Source organism: Lygodium microphyllum, chromosome 13 (assembly GCF_053477565.2).
Source record: "Lygodium microphyllum isolate KBCC chromosome 13, Lygodium_microphyllum_v1.1.10, whole genome shotgun sequence".
In the NCBI taxonomy this organism is placed as follows: domain Eukaryota; kingdom Viridiplantae; phylum Streptophyta; class Polypodiopsida; order Schizaeales; family Lygodiaceae; genus Lygodium; species Lygodium microphyllum.
In genome coordinates this window covers 5,309,809-5,322,111 of record NC_141147.1, presented here as the reverse complement: position 1 = coordinate 5,322,111, position 12,303 = coordinate 5,309,809, and the positions used below count along the sequence as shown (strand labels likewise).

General features: G+C 42.6%; 1 protein-coding gene across 10 annotated transcripts in view; it reads right to left on the bottom strand.

The window, feature by feature from the left end:
- Nucleotides 1-2,046: 2,046 nt before the first annotated feature.
- The window catches only part of LOC148026301 (uncharacterized), a 65,022-nt gene continuing 54,765 nt past the window's right edge, over nt 2,047-12,303 (bottom strand). For 9 of the 10 annotated variants that reach the window (XM_087690709.1, XM_087690712.1, XM_087690707.1 and 6 more), the window contains 2 exons: nt 3,911-4,045; nt 2,047-2,465 (listed from right to left, as the gene is read on the bottom strand). In XM_087690709.1, coding sequence (XP_087546835.1) covers nt 2,239-2,465; nt 3,911-4,045 — 362 coding nt within the window. In that variant the 3' untranslated portion in view covers nt 2,047-2,238. The remainder of the gene's footprint in view (nt 2,466-3,910; nt 4,046-12,303) is intronic. The other variant, XM_087690716.1, reaches the window with a different exon arrangement.

Below are 12,303 nucleotides of genomic sequence, written 5' to 3'. Positions count from 1 at the left end.
TCTCTCTCTCTCTCTCTCTCTCTCTCTCTCTCTCTCTCTCTCTCTCATTGCACTTTGCACAAGGGTCTTTTCACATGTATAACATAGAGTTTTCTCTAATCCCTTATTATAGTCCCCTAAAATGCAGGGTTAACCACGAGAAATCTATTCCCCTAACATTTTGATGCAAGGCCAACCTAAAAGCCAAGCCCATAGAAGAAATACCTACATCAACAAGTTTGAACCTTGAATGCCAAAAATATGATTTTGAAGGATTGGCTTGCCAAAGTGCTTATGCACTTAAGGAAGCTAGAAGAAAAGTTGGTGAGACAGAACTATTACAAGTATTGAACTCGATGAAATGACAACCAAAGGCAAAGAGGTACAAGAGGAAATCAAAACAAAGATGCTAGTGATCAAAGGCATGTTCAAAGCCATACAAGTTAAACCAAGTACCATGACATCTTACCACCCAAGTGAAAAGAACCAACTAGAAAAAAGGGCCAATGAATAGTTCATTAAGGCAACAAAAGCCATTATAGAGGAGTTCAAAAAGCCTAGGTACTGAATTGTTTAGGGTCATGACACATTTAGGACTGCTTTAGCAATTTGGTATTCTTTTTGTACTGTTGGCACCCCAAAGTGAATTACAACTAAAATCTTGATGTGTGCCCCTTTGTCCTATAAGCTTTTTCTTTCTCTTCTCTCCTTCATACCAATAATAAAGGGAGTGTTCTTATGAGAAGGGGATCACTTAGACCCCTCAACTTATATATGTCTAAAAACTTGGGGAGACTCATTTGCTAACAAGACTGCCAATTAGCAAATAGATCAACCATAAAGCCTCACACAATATTGTCAGCTTAGACTCTCAACAATCATGTAAGTGTTCAATCAAACTGCTATAGGTGAAAGTTTGCAAAGGAGATTCCATTATGGTAAGTGTATTCTTCAATGATGGCGAGTGTTCGATCAAATTGCTGCGATTTGAACGCTTGAATGGAGAATGGAAGTATCTTCCATTTTATTGTGACAATTTACATGTTCCACATATTAAAATGCTTTTTACCAAATCAGAACCATTAACCAGAAGTTAGGCAGAATAACCAATTGAAATAAATTTGTGGCTAGTGTTGAAAAGACCCTGCAAGCACTTCACAAGATAGTACTATAGCACGGACAGCACCCCTTTTTTTTCCCGTACACTGAACAGGAGATAATTTTTACATAACATGTAGCATTGTGTACAATGGGACCACACAATCAGAACCGGTTCAAAAAACACAACGCAAGCACAAATGACGCTCTTTTTTACTCGCACATGCCACAATGGCATGATGCCATAGGATAGGAGACTTCTCATGATGCTAATAAATGCCTGAAAGTTGGCATGTCTGCCTTGGCCCATCCTCTAAAATGCTGTTACTATGGTTTACATTCTCCCGAACAACGCTAGTTCAACCATCTCAGTGCAGCTCTCGCTTTTAACTTCCATACTAGTATCTGCACTTTCAAAAACTTGAAATGAACCCTTGAGCACATCAATAATACCAAACTTGTTCCGATAATCCCTAAAGACACCACTGAACAGCACAGAGTACATGTGAGGCGCAATAGTACCTAGTATATGTCTGAACTGCTCTAAGCATATGACACCTCAAAACTACGTGAGCAGTAGCTCTTTAGAAATTGCATATCTTGAAGAAAACTGATCAAACAAATTCGAATCTTTTCTACCTGTCCCACCGTGTCAAAATTAGTGTCTCTAGAGTGTTAGTTATCACAATAAGAATGCGCATGCAACTGCTGCTGCATTGACTTCCCAAGCTGGGTGAATAGTTCTCCTTGCTCGACAATAGTAGTTCCAATTCTATTGTCTCAGTGGGCGTCAAGAAATGATATGCCTAACATACTTCTCAATGACAGAAAACTGTACAGGTTAGAATCTGCTGGTCAGAAACAGGACCTTACTCCTCTGTACTGCACTTCTCCTGAATCTCTTGACAAACAGTCCTTACAGGATAGACGTAGCACAAAGATCAATACTGCAAAATCATACAGCCAGTGTCCAGAAAATGAAGACTTAATAAACAAGTACACAACATCAGAAAGGTAAAATGAATTTAAGCTTAACAGCTTAGCTGTGCATGAGGCGCTTGATAAAGATTACCACAAGTGCTGTGAGCCAACTGTACCACTACATTCAACCTAACATCATCAAGATGTCTACAGCCAGGATGATCAGGACTGCTTATAGTTTTAATAGGGCCAGCGGCCTGCAGGTCCAGCTCGATTATGCCACCTCACAGGACCTACACCTCCCTGCACCATATTTTGTTGCATGGCATGCTGAGGATAACCAGGATGCGGAGGCAGTTGCTCTCTGGATTGAACATCCACTTTGATATGTCGTCCTAGGATAAACATATTATTAACAGCAGCAACAGCTGCTTCTGCAGCCTGAGGATTCTCCATAGTGACAATTCCTGCACCCATACTTGCTCTATCAGAACTCTCAACATTTTTTAATGCTCTGAAGAAACAAAACTTCTATGTGCTAATGTATTACTAAATGTATGATTCTCCCTCTCAGGTAAACAAATGAACCCCAAAGTTTGCACCTGAGAAGTTGATGTACCTCATACTCTCTGGCATTGGACGAGAAAAATAGACCACTGATCAGATGCATCAAAAAAGTCATGCAGACATACAGCAAGACAAACTATTTTGAGGACCACAGCAAACGAAATTAGTTCTTGGAGATTTTTGATCCGTAAAGCATAGAATGTGCAACTGAAACAAGAGCGAACTTATGTGACGGCAATATATAAAAAGCCCGAAAATTTCTGGCACCACTACTGCCAATCTGCTCATGGCTACAAACTGCTCATCAAATACGACAGACTAAGTTGCATTCCTGATTACTACTGCGAAAATGGAGAGATGGAACAATCAAAAAAAATCTTATCTGAACCAGAAAACTAGATCCTGTAGATATGCAGCTGCTAATTTGATTTCCAACATGTACAATGACAAAATCCCTCTGTCTGAGTACTGATGTAGCACTGCGAGCAAACCAGAGCTACTGCTACTGAGAGTCTGCCTCCCAAACTCCTTGCTAAAGGAGCCCCATGAAAAAGGTATCTTTAGCAGGACCATTTTATCCACCTGGAGGCCCTTCTGACAAGATAACCCTTTACCTTCAAGAGGAACCTAAAAAAATCTGCCTGTTTAACTGATAGTACACTATATTAAGATTGATTGCTTGTGGCCGTTCTGTAAAACACATATGTGCGCTTAAAAATCGAAAATACAGCACTTCCAAGGAGCTGGTGCAGCTATCTGCTACTACCTACCACAATTTATACAAGATGAAACTGGCTGATCTGGAAGATTGGAATCCATCCAGTAAAAATGCTACAACGGCTATCCTCCTGATGTCGCATAAGAAAGCCACAAAGTGGTTGCACAGTACATGCATACATATTCATGAACTTCAATAGATGCCAGAAAGCAGTCTCACAGTACATGTAGTGCTCACAAACTTATATAGATTCAAAGTAGCTGTAGATCACATGATACTGCACAGAAAGAGCTTATACTCTTTTTCTTGCACTATTACTCTCTACACCCTAAGATTTTCGCCATCCTTACCATTGCAAAAGTCTACCCACAAGTGAATCTGTCAAATTAATTTTTGGTGCTCTCAATTTACCCCATTTTTGGCTGATCTTCAAGGGCATATGCACCTCAGAATCATAAAATATTATGTGCACCTTCCATTTTCTCCCTGACGGACATCACTATGAACAGACATTAACCTAACATCACATATACAATCGCAGAAATTGAGCAAACAGGTACCTCACCATGTAAAGAAGCCTACACAGCACTGATTTTAAAGACGTTTAAAATTTAGACAAACAATTACCATAACATTGACCAGGTCCAGCCTTATTGTCCACAACTACTTTTGCATAAAGGACTGTTCCATAAGGATGAAACAAGCTTGCCAAATCCCGATCACTGATCCCTTCAGATAATCCATGCACTGTCAAATTAATGCCTGCAAAATGCAAGAGCCCAGTAAGAAATGTGAACACTGCTGCCCTCCCTCTCCCTAGCCCATGCTTGGATCAACTTGTCAACCTTAACATGAAATCAAAGACACAAAACCTAGAGGACTAGCATACCAAATTCACCTTCCCTAGCACTAATTCATAATGGATCGCTCTTTTACCATTTATCTTTTGGTTGTCTGCTCCTAGTGACAAAATTACTGGCCGTCGCTGGTACATCTTTGGAGCTCGTTGCCAGATCTCGCCCAGAGAGAGAGAGGACGATAGCACGCCCTGTCCCTGAGTTGCCTGCAAAAGCCCTATCCCTGAGCCGCCTGCGGATGTCATCACTCCCTGCCTGCGGACGCCTACCTGCAAGCAGACGCCTACCTGAGGATGGATGAGACTCGCTGCGGACGGCCGTGAATACTCACAGATCCCCCTGTTCACCTCTTGCCATCCCGTCTTCTGCCTTGCCCATCCGTCTTCTGCCCTGCTCGCGATTCTCCTTGGCGACCTGTTTCCTGTCTTCTGCCCGGCTCACGACCATCATCCTTGACCTGTTCTGACATTCACTGGCACCCTGCTCCGCGTCAGACTGCGTGGGTCTGACGATCTGCTCTAATCCCGGGTAAGACAGACTGAGAGTGAGAGAGATTGTAAAGGTCTGTACAAACAGAACAGCAGAGGATAGATTGGTGCTGAGGTGCTGAGGTTCAACAGCATACAGAAGGAGACAGATTCAGTTCTGTTCTGAGACAAGGTTGGAATTATCTGTGTAATAGGCATAAACTTCAGAAATGGCAAATTTGCAGGAATCTAATGGTATTGATATGACCTTTCTAGACCAACATATTGGAAATGGGGACAATAAAGACTTGGCAGAATCCGATGGTGATTCGTCAGCTGGAGATTTTGGGCGGTTAATGGAAGGGGATGAGATGGGTAAACGTCGCAAGATGTCGGTTGAAGAACCGGACTTGTGTGCCCTGAATTTGCCTTCACAAAATGTTCATGCTTCATGTTCTCAAACTAATGAGTCTTTTCAGTTTATGCTGGCCACTACCAATCATCTGATGTCAAACTATGCTCAAGCTAATGAGGGTAAAGCAAATTCTTTGCCAAAAGGGGAACATGTAGTCGCAGTTATGGGTGCGGATCTGGTTCTCCAGCAGGTTGCTGCCTTCCATGAGAGGGCAGCCATCTTTTACTTTATTGGAAGGACTCCATTGATCACTAGAATCCGTGCTTGGTTGCAATCTATGCTTGCCAATGTGGAGATGAGTCAAGATGATGCTTCAAAGCATGGGCAAGCTCCCCTGGTGGATGAGATTTATGATGGGCCGAGGGGTTTTTTTGAGGTCCTCTTCCGCTCCCCGAAAGTGCATGCTCACATAATGCAACGTATCCCGTTGTTCATGGATGGTCAGTTAGTTCATATGGTTCCATGGAGGCCTATGGCGGAGTTTCAGGAGGTACTTAGGCAGGCTTGTCCAATTTGGGTCAAGGTGGTGGATTTTCATGCACATCTTTGGCGACTTCTTCCCTTGGTTTTGAGATCTCTTGGTGAGGTGTTGGTGGATCCTCAGTTGGCCTCCCGTAATAGGAATAGGGCAAGTATGATTTGGGATACAGGGAACCCTCCCCAACCAAAGTTCATTTTGAGGTTCCGGGATTGCAAACTTTGGTTTATGAGCTGAAATGGGGCACATTTCCCGGACATTGTTTCAAATGTGGACAATTGGGACATTTCCTTTCAAAATGTGATAGAAGCCAGGAGGTAATGCAGGAGTCTATGGATCCTGATTGGGATATGCATGGCCATCTTCCCCAGTAGATGGTTCAGCAGCCTGAAGCTGTTCCGGCGCCGATTGTCTAGCAGGGACAAGTAGATGGAAAGAAGGCTGCTTCTCAAGCGGATACTCAGCGTGCATCGCTTTCGGTGGGTTAGAACTTCACTCCTCAGGACAATTCTTGGGTTACGGTGATTCGTCGCAATGCTAGACAGGAGCCTCAATCAACTTCTATTCGCCCAACTTCACAGACCATCACTCAGACTTTTCAACGCCGAGGTAGGGGGTTCTACATGAAACCTCAACCTACAGTTGGTATGAACGAAAAAAGGGTTTCTAATACTGCTCTGCACTTTGATTTGCGAGGGAGGATGGTGCCTCCTCGCGAAGTTTTCCATGCCCAGCAACCAACAGCTTCCTTCTCATACTTCGATTGCTAGTTTACAAAGGACAGATCTGGTAGATGTGATTCGAAGTGAGATGGAAAGATTTCAGACACCCGAAGCAATTGATGTTAAAGGGAAAGGGAAAGTGGGGGTTCAGTAGTTTCCTTTTCTGTGATCCATCATGAGAATTGCTTTATGGAATGTCAAAGGTATTTCTTCGAGTAGTAAGCAATATCGGTTGTGGAAAGTGGTGGTAGCCAGCAATTGGGATGTTTTCTGTGCTGTGAAGCATAAAAAGCATGCTTTGGCAAGATCATCTCATGTATATAAGGATTATTTTGTTTTTTTTAGTGGTCATGTTCCACATAAATCTGGAGTAATATTAGCTGTCAAATCTTCATTGCAACCATCTTTGATTTCTCAAGACCATCGAGGCAGATTTATGATTATAGAAATCCTATATGAGGGAGAGGTTATATGGATAGTAGGTGTGTATGCTCCCTCTACTGCTCCTGGACGTCAGCTTTGGGATGACTTGCATTGCCTTGCCATGGCTCGTCCAAGCTTTGTAATAGGGGATTTTAATGTCTGTGCGTCTCTGGATTAGACGACTTTGCAGCACTCTATTATGGATGGTCCTAAGCGACAAGCTTGGGATACTCTAGCAACTGTGTCTTTGAAACAAGACATGTGGTCTTGGATGCATCCCTCTCAGTCAAGATATACTTGTCGTTCTCTTCAACATCCAAACACATGGGCCAGACTGGAAAGAATCTATATTTGTCAAAGTGATTTTTTTCTCCCTACAGTCATTGATATGTGGAGAGTGACAGCATGTTTTGTATGATCACTATCCTTTGATCTTGGAAATGACACACCATCATGTTCATGCTTATAAGGCTCTCTTGGCTCGTTTGCCTCTTCGTTTCAATCAATCCTTTCTCCTGCAAAATCAGTTTCTGGAACGTATTCAGCAAATAATTGATTCCTTTCGGTCAAGGGTCCTATCAAAGGGGATGGAGGCATGGGTTGTTTTTAGAGATAATGCACATATGTTATCCCGATAGTATGGGATTCAGCATGCTATGGATACTATCATTCTCATCAATTCTTTGCCCGATTACATCAAAAATATGCTTGGGAAAATATTGTGCGTTTACAAAATGAGCAAGGTGACATGGCGATAGATCCTGCATCCACCATTTAGATGTATGTAGATTTTTACAAATCCTTGTTGGGCCCTCAAGAGATTCTTTCGGATGATGTACACTCAACTCAAAGATACATTTGTGATCTGGTTAGTAATCAGGTTCAGCCACAATGGGTAGTCTTAATGGAGGCTGATATCTCGAAGGATGAAGTGGAAGAGGTGCTGTCCCATTTGCCTAAAAGGAAAAGCCCTGGTTGGGATGGGCTTCCTAATGACTTGTTTTCAACCAATGTTGAGCAGCTTAAGGATCCATTGACTCGCCTGTGTCAGCACGTTTGGAATTCCGGTGTCATGCCGTCAGACTGGAATATTACAGTCATTCGGTTATTGCCTAAGGTGCCCTCTCCATATGGGCTCTTTATACAAAATCTTCTCTAAAATCATTGCCAACAAATTGCAGAAAGTATTGCCGCATTTGGTTCATCCACGTCAATATGGTTTTATTAAGGGTCGGAATACAATGCACAACATTCTGAATGTTCAACTGGGGATTGACTTTGCAAAAGCTTCAGGCCAACAGGTGGTCATGTTTTAGCTTGATATTGAAAAGGCATTTGACCATGTAAGCTAGACTTTTTTGAGGCAGCTAATGTCCACCATGGGTTTTGGGCCACGTATGGTTTCTCTTGTGGATACTATTGGTCGAGGGGCAATGGCTCGTATTGCACTTAATGGAGGGATCATTGATGAAATTGCCTTGTTCTCAGTCTCTTCAACAAGGCTGCCCTCTCAGCCCTTTGTTGTTTGCATTAGTAACTCACCCAATGCTTTCTTTGTTGGATAAGTTGGTCAATCAAGGTGAGATCGTTGATTTGTATCTTCCCAGTGGGGCCCAACTTATTGGTCAATCTTTGGCAGATGATTTCTTTATGTTTCTTAAGGCTGATCGCGCCAATGTTAATCGGGCAATGGTAGCGTGGAAACTTTTTGCTATGGCATCGAGACTTCATATTAATGCTCAGAAATCCACATTGCTCTCTTGTACAAAAAATGATTTGCAGACTTTGGGCTGGAATGGTATTGTGATTCCTAAGGGAAATATAACCAGACATTTAGGTTATCCTATCGGTGTAGAGGTTGCTCCTCGGGCCTTGTTGGATTGGATGGCATCCCGTATCAATGATCAGTTTATGTACTCGAAGTCTCAAGGCTGAGCCTCTCCATGTGAGACTTAAAGTTGCTCAATGCATTATGATCAACATGATTTCGTTTTTCTTGCCATTGCTTCCTTGGACCAAGAAATCCCTGTTGGAATTGGTTCAACCCATCCGATTCATGCTATGGAAAAAGAAAGGAAATCCTCAGGGCCAGGTGTGGATTTCATGGCAGCATGTGACTACTCCTAAAAGGATGGAGGGAGAAGCTCTTTTGGATGTTAATTTTCATATGGCTGCTTTGAGATTAGCTCTCCTGCAAGCACTTTGTGTAGAGAGTCATCCCTAGACAGATATAGCAAAATCTTTTATAGAAAGGACTAGCATTTTTCATGGTAGTACGGTTATTCAGGCTTCTTGCAAGTTGGTGGCATGTGCTTACTCCACAAGATCTATTAAGGTCCCCAGCCTTTTCTCCTTTCCCATATGATCACCTCTTGGCAAGTGATGTTACATTGTACAGTTTGGCGCCCCCGGATTTTCGAAAGGAGGAGAATTCCCTGCTAGGTGAAGTGTTGGCTTCCTCCAGATTGTTGGATTGGCCTAATAAAGATATGCAACGTGACAAGTTTAACCGAATGGCTTGTTCGGGGTTCCAAACAGTCCTAGATGGTGTCATTTCTAGGCAGGCCCGTCTTTATTTCTTTCGGCGTATTCGTCAACACTTTCGGGTGTCTAGAGGATATCTTAATATTTGGACGACCATACAAGACAGACTTGGGAGCTACTATCCTTTGCCTGCATTACAGCTTTTGTCTCCCTGGCGTGATTGGTTGTTTGTCATTCCTGATAATTTCGAGAAAAGATCAGCTAACCAAATATATCATCAGATGGTGGAGACCAAGAGATGGATCACGGATAAGGCTAATACAGTATGGCATATTTGGGACAGCCAAAAGAAATGGCAAGATAGATTCCTCCAGCTCTAGAAATCTAAGGCTCCTTATCAAGGAAAAGTGTTTATGTGGAGGTTACTTATTGGGGCTCTTCCTACTGGGAATGTGATGCGTGCTCATAAAATCTCTATTGGGCGATGTATCTTTTATATCACATGTGATGAGACAGTGCTTCATCTTTTTGTCTCCTGCCCTGTTGCAAGACAGATTTGGAATTTTGTTTCCTGTGTGTGGCTCTCATTGACCCAGCAACGTATATCACCTCATTTTTTGATTATGAGAAAGATGACCTCTTTGAGTTCAGACTCCCCCTGCCTTTTTCATTTCCTTAGATGGACAGCCTTGTGGCATATTTGGCGTACTCGGAATGCCTTCATTTTTTATTTGGTATCTGGCATTCATGGTCATGTGGCTCGAATCCAGGGTTTAGAGTTGTGGCAAATCTCCTCTATGGTGTCTGCTAATCTGGTTCTTCCTGACATTGCTACTCCCTAGCTGGATAGTGTTCATTCCACTCCACCTGTTATTTCAGTGTAGCATTTCTTTGTTAGAGTCTATGTAGACTTTCCTTCTTGTCTATTATTTTCAATGCTGACCTAATAGTCTGATGTAAATATTTACTACTTAATTCAATTATCTTCACAAAGAGAGAGAGAGAGAGAGAGAGAGAGAGAGAAAGACCAATGCACTAAAGCCAATGCACTTTGCGAATTGCACAAATGTAAAGCCTGGTGGAAATTTACCATAATGGAGGGATCGAGCAACAAGACACCGTTCAAATGTAAGGTATTCATTTGGAGAATACTAGTGGGTGGTCTTCCCTTTGCATCAGCTCTTCACCGCAAGGGTATTTCCAATGGGAATTGTTTCTTCTATACCATTGCAGTTGAGTCTTCCCGTCACAGATTCATCTTGTGTCCTTTTGCCTAGAGAATTTGGGCCCTCCTTTCTAACATTTGGCATGATGTGGTGGGGACTCGGATGCATCCTTTTGATTGGGTCTTTGGTAAGGCTAAACATCATGGTCCGGCACAAGCTCATATGGAGATTTTATTTCACTTTCTCAAATATTGGGATTGTTGGCATATTTGGGTCACTCGCAATGCATTCATTTCTTATGCAGTTGGCTGATTCTGGAGAGGGCTTTGGTTAACCAAATGTATCACCTTATGATTAGAGATCACCATTGGTTAGTCTAGAGAGGGCTTCGGTTAACGAAGTGCTTTGGTTAACCAAATGTATCACCTTATGATTAGAGATCACCATTGGTTAGTCTAGAGAGGGCTTCGGTTAACCAAGTGTATCACCTTACGATTAGAGATCATCATGTTGGACAATGACAGCCCGCTATGGAGTAGAGAAAAGAGAGACAATGAGAGTGTGCCGAAGCAAAAGAGTAAAGCATACTTCGTAAACTGAAAGAATGAGAATGAAAGGTACAATATAGGTCTAAGATAGACCTACCTCTAACTCAACTAGAGTTAACAGACTCTAACTCCAACTCTAAGAGTGGTGACACAACCTACAACTTTAGTTGTGTTTACACTAAGAACCAAAAAAGAACTTAAGACTAAAACATTGAGCACTACCCATAGAATTGACAAATTCTAACATCCCCTTGCAATGCCAATGTGCTAAAGTACAGGAATGATCAATCACCAAAGGGTAGCAAGTTTAAGGACTTGCGAAAAGCCTCAAACTTCTCGTGAGATAGTGCCTATTGAGAAACCACTTCTTCGATTCACACTCTTCATTTAGGGTTTCACACTAACAGCCCCAAAAAGGGCTAGTGTCCATATTTTGGCCACTTTTTCAATGGGTGCCCGCACAGTGGTACGCCACCCTAGACAACTTATGCCTATAAATAGACAGTCACTTCATTCACTCTTCACTCTCTTCAATCATTCTTCACCGCCTTCTTCGGTCACCACCACTACTTCCCTTTTCTCACTAGCCCCTTCCACTTCCCTCACACCCCTTCAATAGGACATTGTCATTTGTGGCTCGTGGCTACTTTCACCCTTTCTCTCCTACTTCAAGCGCCCTATTCCACACCATAAGGATTTGTGTTTTGGAGCTTTCTCTACCCAACATCAACTCCCTACACTTGGAGTCAGTCTACATTAGCTAGCAATAGCTTTCCTACACCTGGCATCAATCTCCATCACCTAGCGACAACTTCCTGTCACTTGGCGAATCTCCCTGGCATAAGTCATCAACATTTGAGTCACTCCAGATTTGCGTTTTGCAACCCATCACTACAAACAGTTGTGTTTGCCATCATCGAGCAGTGTCTACCATCTAGTGACCTCTCCTAACCACGTGTCAGCTCCCTACAGTTTGCACTTTTAGCATTCTGGGCACAGATATTTGCATTTTGCATCCTGATACACTTCTCGGCATCAGAGGACTGTGGTTCACTCCCTACAGCCGGTGATCATCTTCTTTATCTCCGACGGCATTAGAGGACTGCAGTTTGCTCCCTCAACAGTTGTCCTTCGCCTTCCAGTGATTACTTCAATAGCCCACTACTAGGAGGATTGCATTTTGCTCCCTTCACTATGCAGATTTCCCATAGGTGCTACCGCCTGATTCAAACATGATAGTGCAATTATCTTTTGAGCTTTGGCTCTGCTATAACAACTTTTCTTCTCATAGCATGATTCAATGCATCATCACCGTGTTCTTCTTGTGTTTCTGAGTTTCTCTTCTCTCTCAATGTTTGCCATACACACTCTGCGTTACTCCCCGCAAACCCTATTGTCTCTTTGCACTGTCATTTATTTTGACATGGTGTTAGAGAATACCTGTTATTTTTTACAGCCTT